This window comes from Oreochromis niloticus, linkage group LG10 (assembly GCF_001858045.2).
Source record: "Oreochromis niloticus isolate F11D_XX linkage group LG10, O_niloticus_UMD_NMBU, whole genome shotgun sequence".
NCBI lineage: Eukaryota > Metazoa > Chordata > Actinopteri > Cichliformes > Cichlidae > Oreochromis > Oreochromis niloticus.
The window spans coordinates 11,932,331-11,953,631 of NC_031975.2; the positions used below are offsets into that span (position 1 = coordinate 11,932,331).

A 21,301-nucleotide genomic window follows, 5' to 3' on the forward strand; every position below is an offset into this window, starting at 1 on the left:
GCAGAGACAGAGACTGCTCCGTATTTCAAAAAATCAACGGGACGTTGACGCCGGACTCGGGTCAAGAGGGGGGTCCACCAGCAACAGTCTGAAGAGGACAGCCTCCTGCAGTCTGGAGAACGGAGGCGGGAGACCCGGGATGGTCGACACAGAGTCAGGAGACAAGCCAGGGGCCGAGGTGTGCCAACAAGAAGAAGAAGATGAAGACGAAGATGGGATTTTCAGTCCAGTGCGCATTCCAGGTGAGGAATGTATATTTTAGACTGTATAATCAAAACAGATATAAGATATAAGATGAGCTAGATAGGGGTAGGACTTCATAAACATTTGCTTCCTCCTCCTTTTCAAAAAGCAATTGTTCAATTCTGTTAACACCAAATCACGACAACAGTTGCCTCACTTTATATGTAAGCTAAAGACCCTACAATAATAACACAGTATTATTAGTAACATAGTAACAATGATGATGATAATAATAATAATGATGATAACTAATAATTAAATGCAGAGTGGTGTATAATCACATAGTGAGTGAAAAAGAAATGCACAGTGCATCATGGGAAGCCCCCAGCAGCCTAGGCCTACAGCAGCATAACTAAGCATAACCCTTAACTATATGCTTCAGCAATAAAAAAGAGAGTTTTCCATGTGAATATGATGGCTCTCGCTGATTTTGTGTTCATTTTTTAATGTGTAATAAAACGTGTTGCTTCTAAGTTCGGCATAAAGATTTGATTGATTAGCTGATTGACGATTATGCTGTAATGCTCATTTCTTACTCCATACTCTTTTGCTCTACTAGAGAAGCGCTGCACGATTCAAGGTTAAAAATAATCCTTATTCATCTCTGTGCAGCCCCTGAGTTTATCCACTTACCTCCTGCCTGTTTAAGGCCACCCTGCTTCTAAATCAACTTTCTTCTGATTGGCTGCCCCTTAAAAACAGAAGGTTTAAACGCCAGATGGGGTGGACAGAGAGCTGTGCGCCTTAGATAATCATATTAAGGATATCATGAAGCCCCAAGAGTAATCACAGGGATTACTTGTGCTTTCGTTGGCCTCTGAACAGCCTTCAATAAATATAGCTGGAATTTGTCAGTTTATTGTTGCCTTAAACTGATCTTACTCCTCTATCATGTTAACCCCTTGATTGCTGATACAGTCCAAACACTGTCTCATCACAGATGGCTGGTGTGCGCGGGTAAAGTGGGTGATCACATGGCCTCTGGGCCTCTTGCTCTACTGCACTGTGCCTAACTGCATTCTGCCACGCTGGCACCGCTGGTTCATGGTCACCTTTGTGGCCTCCACTTTATGGATCGCTGTCTTCTCCTACCTCATGGTGTGGATGGTAAGAGTTGGTCTTCTGTCTACAGTATCTCTTGTATTCTCAGACACCTGCTGAAACTGATGTGATGTACATCTGCATGTTGGTTTGTAAATTAAAACAAAAACAAAAAACTAAGCCAGTTTGAAGGTTTTATAGGCCAGTAAGATAACTTTATCCTGATATTTTCTATATGTTTCTATCAGGTCACCATCATCAGCTTCACACTAGACATCCCAGACTACATCATGGGCATAACCTTCCTGGCAGCAGGGACAAGTGTGCCTGACTGCATGGCGAGTCTGATTGTAGCTCGACAAGGTAAATGTGTCCAGCGTGATGTCTCTCTCTTTCATTTTTATGTCTCTTTGTGAGGCAAGTACTTAAGCATTTCTCTGTCACGTTTCCTGTCTTTACTCAGGCATGGGGGACATGGCAGTGTCCAACTCCGTAGGCAGCAATATCTTTGACATCCTGCTGGGTTTGGGCTTCCCCTGGGCTTTGCGTACACTTGTGGTGGAACACGGATCAACAGTAATGCTTACGTTCATCTTTATATAACACCTATTCAAACTTCTTTCTTTCCCGGGTTACTAATTTTTCTGTGCGAGTTATCAGAGCGGAGGTTTGCAGCTTCTCACTTCTGCTTGATGGTCATAAAACTGATGTTTTTCTTTCCCACAGATATCCATAAATAATAAAGGACTTGTATATTCTGTCATCCTGCTGCTGGCGTCTGTGTTTCTGACAGTAAGTAAATGCTAAATACCAAAGGTTGCACAGATATATGGGTGTTGATGTTCAGAAAGGTGTAACCAGTATAAAGTGTACAGCAGAGAGCTCTGCCAAATTTGGGTTTTTAAAAAAATCCCACCCAGTACATTTCTATATCAAACAGATTTAAAGTCATATGAATCAATAATGCTATTAGATCATTCAGCCAGCTTTGGGGCTCTTTGAGTGTTTTGGTTTGCAACATAGCTGCAAAGTTAATATACACTCACCAGTGTGTGTTTGTTAGGCTACAAAATAACTCTGTTAAATCAGCCGTGCATTGGGTGCTCAGCACCAGTTGCCACACTAACAAAGTTGGCAAACATGTGGAGCAGCTTGCAGCTAATGAACCAGATGTTTCCCTCGGGATGTGGTGGAGAGCAAAGCTTGCAACATGTTGCACTGCCCCCTTGGGGTTGAAACGTATATAAATAGAAAGCTGTCCAGTTATGTATTTTTTACTAAACAAAAACTAAACTAAAAAGGTAGATACATTAAAGACAGTTTTATTTAAAATAAATAGACTCTAGGTGATTCTGTCCCTGATCAGCATGTCTGCATGCTCTGCGTCTGCTTGCAGGTGCTGAGTGTTCATCTGAACCGCTGGAGACTGGACCGTCGGCTGGGTCTGTGTCTCTTGTTTCTCTATGCCATCTTCCTGCTCTGCTCTATCCTCTTTGGGCAGATGTGAGGCTTACAGGTCAAAGGCCAACCCAACTCAGACACCATGCTGAGGATCTACCTTTCTACCACACGTCCTCTTTCCTGAAGCCAAAAGAAAGTGACGGCATTGATGTGTTCCTCTTATTGATTCCTCTGCACCTCAGTGGGACTTTTTAGGGTGATACTGTACACATGCAACTACACAAAAAGTTGTAGCTTTTTTTTTTTGTCCTTCTTGTACAGTGGAGTGTTTAAAAGCAGTCTTTAGGTATTAAATTGGGTGATCTAGCAGAAAATGTAGGAATGTGGCAGATGGAGGCAGCAGATCTGTTGGGCCTTTGGTAATATTAAAAAAACACGCAGAAGTTATGTAACTTAAAAAAATGTTGAAGTCCTGCTGTTGCACAGTGGTGTGGTTATTTAATGGCCAATAATTTGATGATAATTCTACAGAGAACTGAGCTGAATTTTTGTTTTTCTGTTACAGCAGCCACTCTGCTTTCCTTTCCTGCTAACGTGCTATTACAAAAGCTTTATGGTCGGTGCTTGACTGATGATTGGCTGTTCTGCTGTCAGGTGATGGATGAGGCTCATGATTAGGTCATGTGGCAGCTAAATTTGTCAGCTGTGGACTAATTTGCTAAATTGCTTTAAAAAACATTTTAAATTGGGTTGGAGACGAGGTGCACCAAAGGCCTGGGTTCTGAAGCAAGTCCACCTTAAAAGGGATGTTTTCTTATCTGGCTTCAGTTATCCTAACATCAGACAACCCAATAAATCTGACATGGTTAACTGAGAAAAGTCAGCCCAGGGTTTTTTTAAATTAGCAATGAGTGAGTTCACGTGAGAGGGACTGTGTTTGCAGATGACCAGTCATAAACATGGACAAGTGTATTGACACTGTTGCCACGTTTTACAAAGATTAAAACTGTAATATTAAAAGAAAAAAACAACCAAATCAGATAAGGTCAGACTTGATAATGCTAAATGACCTAAAGATAAAATGCTTTATGAGTATAAGCCATTTATAGCTAAATACAAGATACTCAATCACTGCTCGATCATGAAGGTAGAAAGGGTTTGGGTGTAATTAGGCTACTACTCTCCATTACTTTAAGGTGCTGGTTGCCTAAATGAAGGTTCCTCTGGGGTTTAGGACAGTTTTGGCCAAAGTCCTTCAGTTGCAAACTAGTCATTGTTACATGTCTGAGAACAACACTGGCTCATCACAGTGTAACACAAAGTCATTTAAACTTCTGGTCTATCGCTCTGTCCAGTTAGGAATCACTGCGAATACATTTCACCTGTTTTGGTGCAAATGAAAGTGACAACAAGAAGATGATGCTCAAAGAGCGGCTCTCTCTCCTGACTGATTTTTCTCTAGATTCGCCTTTTGCCAACTTCCTTGTCACAGTAGTTGCAGCTGCATTCAAGGTTGTCCAGCTTCAGCAGGATGACACATTGTTTGGTGCTTTTGTAAGGAAGGAAGTGGACTGTTGCATGAGAGAGAGCACTACAAAACTCATCAATCCTGCTGCAAGACTGCTGTCTTCTCCTTTATACAATGAGGAAGAAGAGTACTTCTACAGCACTGCAAATGACCTCCAATGGGTTACGCTTGCATGTCTCTGACCAAGCTGTCTGAAACAGGTCTCCTTTAGCGGGACCTGTGCTCACAGACCAGCCCCATGTAGCCTGAATGGGCTTCAGGTATCATCCCATGCTACCACTAACAAAAAGGAGTCTAGCAGAAAAGCAAAACTAGAGAAAAAGCCCTCATGAGGGGTAACCATTCATCTCCACTGCACTGGTCACTTTCACCAAAGCAGATTCACAGCGGTTTATATTTATGACTCTGTCATACTGGGACGATTAAGCGTTCACTTGTTTTATTTTCTCAAGCAGCGTATGAAAATAATTCAATCCAGTTAGTAGGCTTAGCTGACTTGCAAATTTTACATAAGGACAATAAGTACAAAACTTAGCTATAGCTATATTAATAATTATAGAACAATGAAAAATGTTTAGATTTGTACAAGTTACTCCTGCTAAGAAGTGAACTGCCTTTGTAAAACTAAAGACTCAAGACCTTAATCCTGGATTATAGTCCAGGACTCTGAGTCATGAAATATCCGTTCATCTCTAATTTGAAAAACAAAATAACAACAACAACAACCCTAAAAGAGCAAAGTATTAATCTCTTAAGCTCTTAGTACAATTTTTTATGTCTGTATTTAGTCTGAAAATAAACTCAGAACTAAACCTGTCAAGAAAACGCAGAGACGTAAATACTTTTCTCTGAAATACAGAGGTGTATAAGTGCAACTTGTCAAAGTGGAAATGCTGACAAACTGCCATTGATCTGGAGTTTTGGTTGGCGCACTCTGAGGGCATCGCTTCAAAAACCCTCTACTCTTAATGAGACTCCTACGCACAGTGAAAGGGCTAACAACCAATCACCTCCCCCCAGCTGATCCAGTCCAGCACCAACCAAGATTTATTTGGAGATAGATGTTAGCGACCCTAAGAGCAGAAAAATCTGCCAAAATTCTCCTAGATATTTTTCAGATCTCACTGTTCTCCATTCATTTTAGAGCAATAGTAATACAGCAAATTTACGTTCTACTTTTTTCATTTGTTTATATTCTCAATGGTAATTCAACCAAGCTAATTCATGACAACATCACTACCTAGCTGACTTCACCATCGCAACAAGCACAAATGGTTTCTGCGAGGGTTCATTTTACTGACCTGCGTCTGATACTGAATCCACATATTTTCACACAGGAATTCAGGGTTTTTTTCTGACTACAAAAATCAAAGCGGCTGAGAAAGGTGTACACAGCTTGGATGGAGGGCAAAAATGATGCATCAACAGTAAAAATCCTACTCTGTATACAGTACAGAAAAATGTCTTTATAATACGGAGTAAGATATGTTTCTTTCCCCACAATAATAGGGAGAAAACCCCAATAATCAGGTGACCCCCTCATATGAGCAAGGCGATAGTGGGAAGGAAAAACTCCCTTTCAATAGGGAGGAACCTCCAGCAGAACCAGGCTCAGGGAGGGGCGGCCATCTGCCACGACCAGTGAGGGGTAAGGGGGAGGGACACAGAACATTAAAGTCACTGTGGAAGAGAGGCAGAGATTAATAACTACTGATTAAATGCAGAGTGGTGTGTAAGCACATAGAGAATGAAAAAAGGTGAGTCGGGAATAAAGACTCGGTGCATCATGGGAAGCCCCCCCAGCAGTCTAGGTGTATTGCATCATAACTAAGGGAGGCTTCAGGGTCATGTGATCCAGCCCTAACTATATGCTTTATCAAAAAAGGACATTTTTAGGCCTAATGTTAAAAGCAAACATAAGCAGGCAAATAAAAAACAAGAAAAATGACTGCAGTTTTGAATCTTACCAACAAGAAATAACTTTTCAATCACATCACAGCCAGTTTCGCATCATATTGGCACAATTTAAGCAGATCATTTCAAGTCATTTTGTCCGTGCTGCGAAGAGATTACGAATAGAGATTTTCGAATAGCCTCGTATTTTCTGAATGTAGCTGACGTTTGTGTGAAAATATTTACATGCATTCAAATGTAGCAGCTGGCACTGAGTTACAGCAGAGCACGTCAGACGAGAAAGTGGGTGCTTTTTAGTCCTGCACTACAGGAAACCATACATGCGTCAGACTGTTTCTAATACAGCCAAAATGAAATGCACAGTTTCACAATATTTTGACAATTTTGCCTGACTATTCTAAGCACCTGTTGCTGCAGCTTACTGTAAGTAAAAAGAGTAGCAGTAGAACTACGTTTTGGGGTTTGTTTGTTTTTTCATTTTGAGGTCTTATTACTATGAAATCTAATATATATAAAAATATCAGTGTCACCGATTTTAATGACTTTATGTGCAGGTTACTAGTAAAACGTCACGTTTAGGTACGACTATCGATGTTTGTGTTTCTTGTACGTTTTATGCGATTGTGTCACTTTGGTGGAACATTGTGCAGCAAAGCAGCCGATCGGGACAGACACGAAACAGCGCGCACACGCAGAGACGCATCTGTGTATTTATCGTGGCAAAAATCGCCTTTGAGTTAAACAATATATACTCAGATACTCGCACAGTGTAATTGTTGGTTTCTGAAGGACAAACTGTCCTGTTTTAGCTTGTTGTGTGAATTCAAATCTTAAATGTTCCAGCAAAGGGATCCAGGTGATTTTTTTTCTTCCTTCAAATGGCTGTACAATTATTATCTTTGTCTATTCGACAATACTTTTTACTGTTTGTAAATGTTAAATAATTTACATAGTTTTACAATAATGAATGTCCTACAGAGACTAGTTTTGTGGTGTTTTTAAATATATTTTTTAAATACATGATGTAAAGTTAATTGTGAGTTATTGTAATGGAAACGAATGCGCGTTCTGACGGTGCGTTCAGTGACCTTTTTATGGTGGTAATCTTTTGTTTCATGGCTGATTCACTGACACGGCTGGACTTCACGTAAGAGAGCAAAGACGACGACGCTCCCATTTACAGGTTTAAATTCAGTGAGGATTTTGAAATTTGTGAGCAGAAAACAGTGAATTTCTTTTATCTGTGCCAAGTTGTTTAGTTGTTTGTGTGCAGTGGAGGCAAATGAAGCTTATTTTTAATTAACTTTAATTGACTATTAGACTTTTTACTTTGCCTTTTAACTAGTTAGGTGTGTATGATTTTGGATGATGACATTGTTTTTGTAATTATGCCTCTGTACACGACCACGTCTGCAGCCAGACATTGACTGCAAAGGATTTTCATCCAAGTATTGAAAAAAAAAATATTTAAAATGCTGTCCAAATCATTTTAATATTTATAAATACAACTGTAAAAACCCTGTTGAATCAAAGCCTAAAATCTGCATTTTAATCACATCTAGACCGTTTTCACAGCACCACAATGGATTTTACATCAGAGGTGAAATTACAAAAAGTGTCAATTATCCAAATATTTATGGGCTTAACTGTATATTTCAGATCACAGTAACAGTCTTGCATGTTATCAAAGTCTGTTTTTAGATTGATTTGCTTTGATATTTTGTCGAATTAATGAGCCGGTTCCAAAGATGGTGGAGTGCAGTCAAGGTTCAGAGGTCTGTTTTTGTGCAACACTCACAGTGAAAGGGAAACGTTTACTCAATGCTGAAACTTTTTGTTTAAAAAAAAAGAAAAAGAAATTAATCATCATAATAATTGCTGACATATTAAGCTGCTATTGCGTATTCATCGGCCAACACTGGCCTTGTTCACTTTTGTTGGCATATCAGTAAATAACATGTCATTGGCTGACATTAATGTTATAATTTTTGTGCAAACTTTCAAAGGTAGTGTGATGAAGAGCCATGATGAAGATCTTTGTTCTTTTCACACAGGAGGGACAAATATGTAACTAAAACTACAGAAACAGGTGATATTTATAAGGTCAATGATTTCCTCTAAGATTCTGATTTTGACTCTGTGTTGTTTGTAATGTTTTCCCAACTCAATCTTAATCCATTCTTCTTCTTCTTATTATTATTATTATTATTATAGAAAAAGGTATAGATAGGCTTTCGTCTTAGAGCCACTAAAGGCAAACAGGGATGAAATGTTGGGTGAAAATTTGCCTCATAAAGTGGCCGCCCCCACAGTCTGAGTATCACTATACTTAAAGTTTAATTGCCAATATGAGCACAGAATATCAGGTACCGAGTGCATTCAACTTTTTCCTATCATCTCCATCCTTCATCCATCATCCATCATAATTTGTCATGTTTTGCCAGCAGTTTACTTAAAGCAGTGTGTGACACCAGTCTTTTTTCACTCCGCTGTAAGCTCCTGATACACACCTCATAATAAGCAGCGTCAGAACTGCTCGACTTGCTGCAGTACTTGTTGTGGTTTCACCGCAAAAAAGCAAAATTTAAAAAAAAAAACAAACAATGTTCTGGTTATTCAGCTGTGATGTTGGAAATAGAAGATATTTTAGACTACAAATTTACTGCTATAGAGATTGTATTGGATCATAGAAGACTGTTCTTGTATCTTGAGTGCAATAAAAAAAATGTGCAATAACAACTGATTTGCTTAACATTTTTTTGTAAGAAGCAGTGATCCGCAAAATGATGAAGGTGCCGCTTTACGTGGTCAGTCCCACTGGACGTCTAGAAGGGAAAAGGTTTAGTGTGGTGACCAGCGTCTAATGGAGGAAACCAGAAAAGAAATTGGGCCACGGCCAAACTAGGTGATTAACACAATTTTGCTCACTTATTTAACTGAGAACTAAACTGAAGGTGAATTCTGGAGAAATGTTTAAGCTGAAATAAACACTAATACCATTTTCGAATCTCCCAGCTTCCATTACTTTTTCCCCATCCGTCACAGTGAATCTCACAATGTAAGAGGAAAAGAAATAACAGCAGACTATAGTGCTTAGTATTTTTATTTTCCTGAAGATAAATTTTCATACAATAAAACATTCCATCACAATCCAAATCAAAATCCACCCTATGAGAATTCCCCTACTATGTAAACCTATGACCTCGATTTAACCCTTTCATGCACAAATTATGGGAATTGTGCTAAAAGTTTTTCCTCTTATTTTTAATAAAACCTCACTGCCCACACATGTGGACACCATGCAACACAGGAATAAAAATGGGTAAAAGCCAGCGCCGACAGCATGCATGAAAGGGTTAAATATGTTATTACTATAGTTGAACGCGTCTCACCCAAAGCTGGAAGCAAGAAAACCCGAGTCTGATATTAAAATGACACAAGATCCGTCTGTGACAACAAAAGCCGAACACGTGCTTCTTGTTTATGTCAGTTTAGTTTGGATGTTGGCTGCTTAACCGCTGAACGCCGTTATCCTCTTAATCACATTATGGACTTTGCTTCTTGTTGTGGAGCTTTGGAGGAGAGCGGCTCAGTTCAGACCTGGATCACAGGATTAACTAAAAAACAACTTCCGCTTAAGTCCCAAAATGTCCCACACATCAGGTATGCAAACATCACTGATGAATACAAAAACAAACACAAAAAGAAAACAAAAAACCAACAAACAAAAGGAAAAAAAACGACCAGCAAAATATCCTAGTAGCCACTGTCTCTCTAGATAAAACAGTAAGTTTAAAACGTGATGAGAAAATAAACCAAGTTATACTTGTGTAATGCTTTAGTAATTGTTAGTTGGCTATTGAAACATGACAGCATGGTTAATTTATATTACACCACTTCCCAACACCTTTGTCGGCCTAACTCTGAGACAACTATGGAGAAGACGAGTGCTGACAATTACTGAACATGCACTTGTTTAACTGTAAGATTATGCAGTTATTGAAGCAGATGCTGCAGCTGTCATGACTATTTATCCCTCGGTCTTTGTGCCATCTATCTACAGCATGTTTCAACCCCTAAAATACTGTTTCTGTGTGAGGTAAAGTTACTGCTTTTAGCAGTTCAGCCAGACTTCCTCTCACCTTGACACAGAAGGAAACCATTGCATAATCAAACTATGAAAGCAGTGACAGAAAGAGCCATCTCCCCACATTATACATATACACATTATAATCTCTTTTCTACAGTATGGAGCCATCCATAATTCTTGCCACAGTCCACTATCTGTAATAGCATTTTCTGATAAAGAACATTTACAGTATCGCACATTATCTCGCAACAGAGCCTAAACAGACTCACCCATGAGTCCCTGTCATCCCTCCTTAAAAGGGCTCTTCTATTGCTTTTACATTGTCAGCAAGTGACCATAATCGAGGTCACATTGTCCTTAGATTAAAAAAAAGAAGAAGAAAAAAAAATCTAGTGGTGTCACAACATCAACAGAACGATGGATATGGTGCATCATCAGCAAACTGCTAGAACACAGCGATTATCCCTTTAATCGGGCTGATAATGCAAGCGGGATTTGTATTTGACTCGACTTTATCACATCTGTCTAACACAGGCCAGATGTGCAGCCCGGTGAGAGATTCAATATCAAGTTTGCTTTGGAGAAGAGCTGACAGGTTGGTCTAAAAGCCCCCAATGCCTGAATAAAACTAGCACATTAGTAGGTCTTTCAGCAGCTCTGAGTGCAGCACAAACACGAGTCCGTCACTGGACTTCAGTCTAACTAACGTCCCTGAAGTCCTTGAGCCTTTGGAGCCACCTTCAACGAGCAGTTTCTCTGTGTACCTTTATGTGGCCGCAGGCAGTGGATGACATGGAAAAATTATTTACAGTCTCAGCAAATCCCTTTGACTCTATCGAATGACCAGCCAAATACAGTTCAATAAAACAACACCTGGTGCTGGATGAAATGGGCTCTAAAACATATCATAACCATTCTGTTTCCAATTTGTACACACTCAACACTAATATATATATATATATTTATACTATAGAAATATATAAATATTATAAAATGTCTTTTTTTTACACTATGAGTGAGCATTGGCATGCTATTTGATATCAATGAGCTCTATTTATGCTCTAGTCATAAAATCAGTACACTGACAAGGTTTTAGCAACTTTGCATGTGTAAAAAAAACAACAAATTAAAAAAAAAAGCTGAACATGAAGGGATTATTTGGCTATTTATGCTTCTATCTGTGAAAATGATTGGTGCTGAAATTGCTTATGTGGCAAGGCGGTGAAAATAAAAATCTGTGGGACTGAATCTGAGGTTGGAACTGTGTAACAGTCGTATCTGATGGTAACCGAAGCCAGTCTGGTAAAGGTATACCTCCCTTTATCCATGTCCAGAACACACTCTCTCTGAGGTCAGCTTGTCGGGGAAGTCTGTCATCTTATCTTGAAGGGTAAACAACGCTGCTGCAGGACGGCTGGGTGATGAGTGCGTGCGGGCCAGAGCGGCCATCACGACGGTGGGGCGTTCTGGTTTTGGTATATAGATGCCTTGTCTTTCAAAAGGTCCAGACATAGATGACAGCTCCAGCTTCCTGAGTACCCAAATAACAGAGAGAGGAGTTAAAATCTGATGTTAAACTGCATTTAAACAGGAGAACAGTAGAGGCCTCTAGATCAGCGGTATCCAACCTTTTTTGTGCCACGGACTGACAATATTTTCACGTACCGGCCTTTAAGGTGTCGCAGATAAATACAACAAAATAAAACCAGTACCGGTACCAAAAAAAGAAGATTTATTCATAACACACGGGAAAAGACCCAGGGAAACTGTGTTAACGATAAAAACGATTTTTAAAAAAACAAACAAACAAAAAAAAAAGCTAAATGCTGAAAACTATAAATTTCACACCAGAGCCTCAACTCATGCAGCCCAGTACCAAACGACTCATGGACCGGTACCGGTTGGCACTGAATAAAATAATAAAATGTATTTTTTTTTAATCAAACAGTACCTTAATTACAAAAGACTTGGTGTTTTCTTTGTTTAATAACAATGAAGAAAAGCTCACAGAGACACAACAGCTAGCTTTTCAGAAGCTGCTGAGAGAAAAACTCGATAAAAAAGCAGACTTATTTCAGCTTTGTCTGAAGGCTTCGTCTGGGTTGTGTAAACTTGGCTCCCTAGGTGCGTGACCGAGATTTGCAGATATTTTATGTCCTTTTGGTCAACCTTAAAAAAAAAAAAAATCAACTTTGTTGGATTTTTGCCATGTTCAGTTATTTAAAAATCAATACCAATTATCCATTACCTACTCCTACATAATGTTTGTGTAATCAAAGCAAACATCTGTCATGCTACCCTAAAGTAAACAATGCCCAGAGAGTGAGCTGCCTTGGCGGAGGTTTGTGCTCTCTGAGTGCTGCTTATTATCAAGTTCTAAATTGTAAATAAAAATAGAAAGCAATGATTTGCAAATCACATGAACCGTATACTTAACTGAAATATTACATGGCACTGAAACAGTCAACTATTTTTTAACTGGGCTTCTACATTTCAGTAAGATTCACACATGAACTTTGGACATGTGTGATTATGAGAGAATCAGGATGTGACATTTTCCACGGCTGTCCTGTCTACATTTAGCACACAGCAGGAAATAATCCACGTTCGCATTACTGGAAATACCCTGTGTGGTAAAAGCACTCTTCTATTCACACATCGGCACAATCCGACATCACGGAGTCGTTTTGCACAACGCAGCTGACAGGTTAAAGACGAGCTCATGTCCAAAATAAATGCCTCAGACATGTAATCTCACATTCACCACCTTTGAGTGATGTCTAGAAAATACAGCTGCAGGTCATCTGTGAAAAAGTGCTTCAGATTCATTGTTTTCTAAGAAGTAGAAGGAAAAAAAGGGGTGGACTTACCCTCTGGAGGTTCAGACATGGGGGGGTTGAGACAGTACATGTGATAGCCTCTATCGCAGTCATCGCAGAACAGAAGCTGATCCTGGAAAACAAAAACACTCCAGTTCTCTGCACAAACAACCTAGATCCCACTTTAACCCAGAGACAAGCAAACAATCTCTGAAGACGACTCACATCATTCTCCGATGTGCCGCACATGTTGCAGCATTTGCACTCTATGCACTGCCAGCGGTACGTCTTGACGGCGGCCATCATTACGGGAGTGAACTGCAGGCAGGAGGGGTGGCCTGCGTTGAGAAAAGCGTTTAAACACGTTACATCTTTCCAAGAATACTTGCTGCGTGGCTTTTCTCATATCGCTACTCCTCTTTACCTGAACGTCCACAGTCAGAGCAGGACACCAGCTCCTCTGATTGGCCGGTCTTGTGATTAGTTTTGGAGTCTCCCAGGCAGAAATCACAGTAATTATTAGGCAACGCGAGCCCATCTGGACCTTTCTTTGGAGCTGTAAGGGAAGATGAGAACATGCAGACCAATATCAGTGTTCAGTTACACCGGCGCTGTGACCTCAGCAATCAACTGACGACTCCTCCGAATCGACATCGCGCCGCTGTCGCTTACTTTTCGGCTCCTCGGGCAGCGACATGGCGGGCTCGTTCATTTCCATGTCGTCTTTCTCCTCACCCTCCTCCTCGGCCAGGTGGGAGTGGGTGTAGTGGTAGCTCAGGCCAGGACGGTTCTTGTAGCGCTTCCCACAGACTGCCACCAAAACCACAAAATACGACATGTATGATATGAAAACAAAGAACAGACCAGTCAAATCAGGTGTTTCTACCAAGTCAGTGGAGGAAGGTGAGGGTGACTCATGGAAAAAAGGACTATTCTTTACAGTGCTATCATGGGACATCTTAAAGCTGATGAGGATGGTGAAACCCTTCCTACTGTTCACATTATCATAATTAGCATCTTTAAAAGTATCTTAAGATGATCAAAGGACTCTTGCAGGAGTGTCCTACTTACAATGTAGCCTCTTATCATGTACATATTTAACTGCTGTAACTGAAAAACAGTTACTTTGCAATTATTGATACAATTATTAGTATTTCTATTTTTTTTAACTGACACAATGCCTTTGACTATGTGAATAAAGGAAAAAATTAGACACAACATAGACTAGTGACACAGCGAGACAGAAAGTTACGACTCTCGTATGGTGGTTTCTCTCAATACATGTCAACAACTTTTTATGTGGTAAAGTGATGATGGGGGAGGGAGAAGAGAAATCACTAAAGAACCCACCAGGTTCCTGAGGTCTCCTGCTTTCTGTTGAGTATCAAAATCGGCACAATGACATGATAAACTGGCGGTGAAATAATAGGAAAGATGAACAACATGCTTTATTTATGTATTTATTTATTTACTTGAGACAAGCTTCCTCTTTGCTCGAAATCTACAGTAAAGCACAATAATAACACAGCATCTCGACCACTCCTGCTGCCGCACAGCTGCAGCTAATATGCTGGAACTGCTCTGATCTTGGCTTTAGCTTCTTCACTTTAAGGGTCTTAGAAGCATTGACAGTGTTTTGACTCGAGACCTCACTGCACTGAAACAAAACTAAGAAACGCATGTCACTATTTCGCAAAACATCATGTTTCTGATTTGAACTAGTATTCTTTTAAAAGTTGAGAAAGCCAGTGGGATTGTGCAAGGAGGATTTACTGACTTAAAGGAGAACAAAGATGGCACTGTGTGAAGCCGTTGTCACAGGGAGGGTGTGATGTTTGTCATAGCAGTCAAACACAGAACTTCTTCTTTCACTTCCACACTTTCTCTAATTTTCATTTCCTCAAAAGTCCAGCAATCCTAGGTCTTCGACTTTCGGGAAGCATCTAACCAAGAGGCTAACAGCCAAGCATAAAATATTTTTTGGGTGGGTGGGGTTGGGGAGGAAGAAAACAAAATACTCCCCATAAAGTCAAGCAGACATTAAAGTGACTCACAAATCAAGCGAGGGGCATTTCTAACACATGGAACATGGAATGAGATTTTACAGGATGCAGAGGTGGTGAAGAGGAGAAATGCAGTCAAAATTTACATAACACAGGGGAAAAAAACAGCACACACACTCACAAAAGGGGAAGGAAAACATCAGCAGCAGGATCTAGCTTCCAGTTTATCTAAATCTGTAGGAGGTTCAAGCCCAGATTGGGTGGAAAAAGTTACTTTTAAAGGCCACTGCTAATCTTCTGTAAGCTGAGATGGCTCGTATATGTGGCTGATTACATGATTACAAACTACACTTTAGGTAAAGCATATAATAACAGGGCATTTACGCTCTCCAAATGTAGTTAATTACAATTCAGTACGATGTGTGTAACAGAACATTTAATTTATGAACTGAACTACACAAAGAGCAAATCTACTTGGTAACAGACAGAAAATAAAAACAGGCAGCAAAGACAAAAGACACGGCAGACTGGAGTGAAAAGGAATGAAGAGAAGTATACCTCTTTCAGAAGGTTTTGAAATATGCTTTTGTTTGAGAGTGTCTGAAAGAGAGAAGAGAAGAGAAGGAGAAGAGAAAGCACAGACAGAGACTCAGAGACCGACAGAGGATCAGTCAAGTCAGTCGGCAATGACCTACTGAGCACTGCAGCTCAAAGTGAAAAGGCTCCACAAAAGAGGAAAAAACAAAACAAAACACATCAAGCAGTCTGACAACACCAAAGAAGAGGAAGACATTTTTTTCTCCCTGCACATGGAAATACCTGTAAATTAAAGTATGACATCATAGTGGCAAAAATACAGATCGACTAGCGTTGTAAATATCAGATATTAGAAGTCTAACGAAGAACAGAGAAAAGATGGAACACATGAAAAGAAAAAGAAGAGGGTGAATTAAAATGTGATAGATAATGAGGACTCGAGCTAATATAAACATTACAGCTATGAACACCTGCGGTGACCTTCTACTCCGAGCTGTATTCACATGCTCTACTCTCAGCCAACAGGACTCACTGTCACAGGCGTACGGCTTGTCTCGGTCCTCCAGTGCTGCCGTGTCCAGCTTCTTCCTGCTGCTGCCCACTCCTCGACCCTGCGCACATTTTTAGACTCAGACGGGCCCTTAAACGCATGCTTGGGATTGAGAAATCACATCAATCGACAGACGTTATTTACCTTCCCTTTCCCTTTGCCTCTTCTTTTAGGCGTGTCTTCCTCATAGTCTTCATCATCAAGGTCGTCCAGGAAGTCGTCCGGCTCGAGGATTCTCTGTGTTGACAGGGATGAGGAAGGCGTTACAATGGGGTGTATTATATTTCACTTTTCCATCTACAGCAGCTTTACTTCAAATCCCAAAACAAGAACCTTTCTGATCCGGGCGGCAGGGTTCAGGCCTCCGGTGTAATCACTCATGTTGGAATCCTCCTCAGAGCCTCGGAGGTCTGCGGATGTCCTTTTGTCCAAGGACTCCCCCTTCAGCAGGGCCTCCAGGCTGCTGCCATCCGATGACAACAGAGCATCCTTCTTCAGTCCTAAATCTAGCTCTATGAAAAACAGGAAGGGCAAAACACAATATAGTATACCAGAAAATGTTAGTGCCAGACATTTAAGCCGGTTAAAATAATTAGTGATATTCTAGTGAGGTAAAACCAGCGTCTTTTGCAGCTCTCTCTCTCTGTGTTGTGGGAAACAAGATGATACAGTGAGATACCAGCATGAAGCAAGTTTCTGCACTGATCTAGAAAATGAGCGGTTGTGTGTACGCAATGTCAGAGTAAACTGCCTCAAAACCAGCCGTCTGAACGGTGTGTGACCACATTCTGCACAAGCACGAGGATGTTAAACCACAAGGAAAGAAAACTGCTGGTGCTAGCACTGCTAATGTCAGCCACACTCAGCAAACCAATCAGATATAAGGTGTAAGCTATGTTATGCGTGGCACAAAGAGCCACACATGTCAACGACATTCAAATACTTGTTTGCTTCGTGATTAGGATCAATTTTGAGTCTTTTCTGACTTTTAAACTAGTCGACATAACATGTTTTCTCCTGCTTGGTCAACAGGAACAACACCAACACTGATACATACAACTGTAAGCACAGGTACAATTCAAGTTGGACTTAATTATTGATGGATTGCTGTTACAAGATAGCACCACATGTTCATCCCCACAAAGCCTTTGATATCCACCTTAAATGCTGACACAGTAAAATAGGAGAATAAGCTAAGCTGCTCAGAGCTGCTGTGCTACCTGATTTAACCGGAGGGAAGATAAGCCGGGGGTCTTCTGGAGGATGAGATCTTCGTTTCTTCCTCCACCTCCTGGCTGGGTAAGTGTACAGCTGTCCTGGAGCCATGCCTGAGGGAAGGCAGAACAGGAAGGCGTTCACAGTTATCAGACAGTTCTGACACACTGGCAGGGGGAAAAAAATCCACAGGCTCTGTTTGAATTTTCTTAGACTGTCCTTTTCAGAATCGGTTATTTTTGCATTTAAACACGAGCAGGCACCACCTGGCTGCCAGGGAGTTGCATTAAGTACACCAGCTCTGTTTGTTATTTTAAACATGCATGCATGGTGTATTTAGTTGTTTGTTTTGAAGGTGTTGAGGTTATTTGTAGCTCCTTCGAGAAATTCTGATAAACAGCGGAAATGATGATTCATCTTAATCACTTAATTACTCATCTTAATGACGAATGCTTCACAGCGTCTCTGCAGTTTCCTTTGAATCACTTCTCTACTGCTCATTTTGTCCAGCTCTTAAAACCTTAAACCAACTTTAAACGCGTTTAGTGCAGGTGAGCAGTTCGACGCTCACGTATGGTGCCTCACCTGGTCCCCTGTGTCTTTTCTCCATCCAGATATAACAGTTGCTCTGAGCCACACCGGTCTGCGAGTCGAGGAACGGCATCCGAACGCTCCTCTCGGCGCACAGCCTGGCATTGTAGTTGTGACACTGCTCCATGGCATCTCTGTAGTACTGCTCTCCCAGCCTGATGAAACAAAACCGGAGGCAGATGCTGGTTATTAGGTCTATTATGGTTCCAAGACAGAAATCAGCAGCTGTTGCTGCTCCAAAACAAGTGCAGTCTCAGTTTATTTTAAAACTGCTTGTGTTTTTCTGCTCTGCTGCCTCCTACTAAGCAGTGTCTTCGTGCTTCAGACTAAATGTTTAGGGAAGGGTGCAACAGCAGGTGCTCTTTTGTTGGTGCATCAACAACAACAACAACGAGCTTTGGTAGAGAGCACAGGCACAGCCAAGTGTTCAGTGTTTATAGCATAAATATACTGTTAGAGTGCTGCATGCTTAATCTCTTTTAAAGAAGCTGAGGGCTGAAGCTACTCAAACTGAGACAAGAAGACATCTTACAATTCCCTCAAGCTATCAAGTGTCAAAGAAAAAAAAGGGGGTGGCACAAAGAACCTCGTGATGCAACAACTGCACCTCTTGAGGCTGTCAGGAAGCCCCAGAGGGCAGCGGTTCAGTCCTGATGAGATAATAAACCATGTAATTGTGTTAAACCTTAAAGAAGCTTTTCAAAGATTTCAATCTCCAGTTAAAGACTTCATTATTTAACTTGCTGTAAGGCCATAATAACATTGCAAAAAGCTGTCTGTGCTCGGTGGGGTCCAGCCGAAAATGAACACTTGCTTTTCTTTCCAGAGACATCATTTCAGGCATGGTGAATTAACTAGAAAGAAGCCGTCACATATGCGTGAGAGCACAGCAGATACACACATGGGTTGGCTAGTACTGATATATTCTAGTAGCGGCGTATATGTTGTCTGATTATTTATGTAAAAACGACACCATTTTCTGTGTAGAGTTCGCATGTTCTCCCTGTGTTTGTGTGGGTTCTCTCTGGCTTCATCCCACAGCTCAGAGACATGCACAGAGTGGGTTTGGGTTAATTGGTGAGTCAAAATTTTACATAGGTATGAATGTGAGTGCGGTTGTCTGTCTTTCTGTGTTGGCCCTGCATCTCGCCTTATGGTAGCTGGGATAGGGTCCAGCCCTAATTGCGACTATGATACACCACAGAAATGAAGAAATACTCAGAGCAGCAGAGTGGCTCTGGTTGTATTATGTGTAGCAGGGCACTTGTAACAACTAATCTGATTGATGTGCCTTATTCCTGCAAAGGAAAAATTAAACAGCTGTGGAGTTGCAAAAAAAGATATATTTATATAGCTCCATTTCACAAATGTTATCTCAAAGGCTCTTCACATGGTACTGTAAAGAAGAAAGCCAATGACTGCCTATGAGGATTCACTTGGGGTCAGTGGAAAGGGAACAAAATCTCCCCTCACTAGGAATAAACTTCTGATGGAAAAGGCTCTTTGGGTGGGATGAGGGGACAGAAATGGACAGAAATATATTCATCTGATTTTGTTAATGTAATAGTGCATGAATAAAGGATACCAGCTCATTCAAATCAGCACATCTAGCATGTAAACAACAGTTTATTTATATGCTTTTGGCAGCACAGACTTGGTTTCAAGATTACATCATCTTTCGTTCTTTGTCAGTATTATTTCACTTGGAAATTAAGTTTGGAAGCAAATTAAAATATTTTGATGTGTGTCGGGTAAGTTTTATATGTTTGTGCTGCCACAGTTATCGCAGGTAGAGGTGCAGCGTACGCGCGTAAAAGCTGCCGTGTGACATTAACCCCGAATCGGGCTGTACGGCTACACGATGTAAGACAACGGAAATGGAAGCACGTTAGAGCACAATACAGTGTTCTGGTCTTTGAAACGTTAAACTTTATAAGCGGTTCCTTTATGTGAATCGGAAACACCGGCTATGGCTCCGGGCTCTCGAGTTCAAATCTCCAGCGAGGGATTTTCATTCATTTTAAACTAGTCGCTCCAGCCACTCCAGCCTTCGCTAACGACGTTAGGCACAATTACACTCTCTTTAGCTTGTTAGCGTGCGAGACACCTAGCTGCCATACTCAACTGACGTTAGCACCACGGCGTTTGGTCACAAAAACACAAGTGACCGCCACACCGCCAAAAATACACGAAGGATTAAATGAACACAAGTTCTTTTACATTGACTCGTGATTCATGTTTCAGAAACGTCAGCTGCGTGTCTGCTAACTAACACTTCCATTCCAGGATGTGAACAGACACGACGGTCCGACACCTCTGGCTAACCTTACTAAGTCAACTGGAATGCTGCTAAGCTAGCTAACGACAGCGGCAGCGGGTGTACGATAGTACAGCCGTTACGATGTGATGGCTGTGTGTGTCACCTGCACACATGTAAGGTAAGTAGAAAAGTCCAACACTTACAGTTTGACAACATTCTCAACAACAGCTGCCATCTTGCTTCGATACACTGGGAAAGTGGCTGCCGGGTAATGTGTGCCCTCTGTCAGGACTTGTAGGCAGATCGTGGAGTAAGGTGAAACACATTGCCCCCTACTGCTGGCCCTGTGCCATTGCAAGGGGTTTTATTATTCTAAACTGCAAATCATGTTAGTAATGTTTTAAATTACTTCCAAAGCTTCCAGTGCACAAAATATAGTTCAGTGTTCTTTATACACTCATCAGCCACTTTATTAGGTACACCTTCATTCAAATATCTAAACAGCTAGTCATATGGCAGCAACTCAATGCATTAAGGCATTTAGAAATGGTCAAGACAGCCAGCAGAAGTTTAATCTGAACATCAGAATGGGCAAGAAAAGTGATTTAAGTGATGCTGAATGTGGCAGACAGACAACCAGGTTTACTGGGAGTGGCAGTTTTCTAGGTAAAAATGCCTTGTAGATCCTGGTGAGCGGTCAGAAGTGAATAGCCAAACTGACAGGATAGCAACAGGAACTCAATTAACCACTCACTGCAAACAAGTTATGCAGAAGAGCATCTCCGAGTGTCAAATCTTGAAGCAGATTGGCTGCAGCAGCAGAAAACCACACAGGTTTTTTTTCTCCTGTCAGCTAAGAACAGGAAACTGAGGTTAACAATTTGCACAAACGTGTCAGTGTCGTATGAGTCTTGATTTCTGTTTTCATTTAGATGATAGGGTCAGAATTTGGCCTAAACAACATGAAACATGATTGTGTCAACTGCAAACTGAGCATCATCTAAACACCACAACCTATTTGAGTATTGTTGCTGACCATGTCCATCCCTTTCTGTGTACCAGTCTTCTATTGGCTACTTCCAGCAGGATAAAACACCACGTCATAAAGC

The 21,301-nt window shown here is 40.9% G+C and overlaps 2 protein-coding genes across 5 annotated transcripts in view; one reads left to right on the forward strand and one right to left on the reverse strand.

The window, feature by feature from the left end:
* LOC100696094 (sodium/potassium/calcium exchanger 3) overlaps window positions 1–8,863 on the forward strand; it is a 33,863-nt gene extending 25,000 nt beyond the window's left edge. Inside the window, exons 12-17 of the mRNA XM_005472076.4 lie at window positions 5–242; window positions 1,184–1,350; window positions 1,533–1,647; window positions 1,748–1,860; window positions 2,011–2,076; window positions 2,681–8,863. Coding sequence (XP_005472133.1) covers window positions 5–242; window positions 1,184–1,350; window positions 1,533–1,647; window positions 1,748–1,860; window positions 2,011–2,076; window positions 2,681–2,791 — 810 coding nt within the window. The 3' untranslated portion in view covers window positions 2,792–8,863. The remainder of the gene's footprint in view (window positions 1–4; window positions 243–1,183; window positions 1,351–1,532; window positions 1,648–1,747; window positions 1,861–2,010; window positions 2,077–2,680) is intronic.
* A 349-nt stretch (window positions 8,864–9,212) lies between these two features.
* On the reverse strand, window positions 9,213–20,545 carry dpf2 (double PHD fingers 2). Of its 4 annotated transcripts, none has more exons than XM_025910690.1 (13): window positions 20,396–20,545; window positions 17,927–18,087; window positions 17,347–17,454; window positions 16,460–16,638; window positions 16,271–16,363; window positions 16,109–16,187; window positions 15,598–15,639; window positions 14,387–14,410; window positions 13,709–13,846; window positions 13,461–13,592; window positions 13,262–13,374; window positions 13,088–13,163; window positions 9,213–11,748 (listed from the first exon to the last, which is right to left on the reverse strand). In XM_025910690.1, the coding sequence occupies exons 1-13, from the start codon at window positions 20,425–20,427 to the stop codon at window positions 11,666–11,668; spliced, it is 1,260 nt and encodes a 419-aa protein (XP_025766475.1). In that variant the 5' UTR covers window positions 20,428–20,545; the 3' UTR covers window positions 9,213–11,665. The 4 variants fall into 4 exon arrangements, with proteins under 4 accessions (XP_025766475.1, XP_025766474.1, XP_013127779.1 ...); XM_025910689.1 differs by having other exon boundaries at window positions 13,088–13,169; XM_013272325.3 differs by lacking the exon at window positions 14,387–14,410 and having other exon boundaries at window positions 13,088–13,169.
* Window positions 20,546–21,301: the final 756 nt, after the last annotated feature.

Excerpts from the sequence above, each read along its gene's own strand:
- dpf2 (XM_025910689.1), bottom strand. The coding sequence starts at position 20,427 with ATGGCAGCTGTTGTTGAGAATGTTGTCAAACT. Across the intron at positions 16,188-16,270 it reads GAGGCAAAGGGAAAGGGAAG|GGTCGAGGAGTGGGCAGCAG; the intron begins GTAAATAACGTC and ends AAATGTGCGCAG. Across the intron at positions 13,375-13,460 it reads CTCTGACTGTGGACGTTCAG|GCCACCCCTCCTGCCTGCAG; the intron begins GTAAAGAGGAGT and ends TTCTCAACGCAG.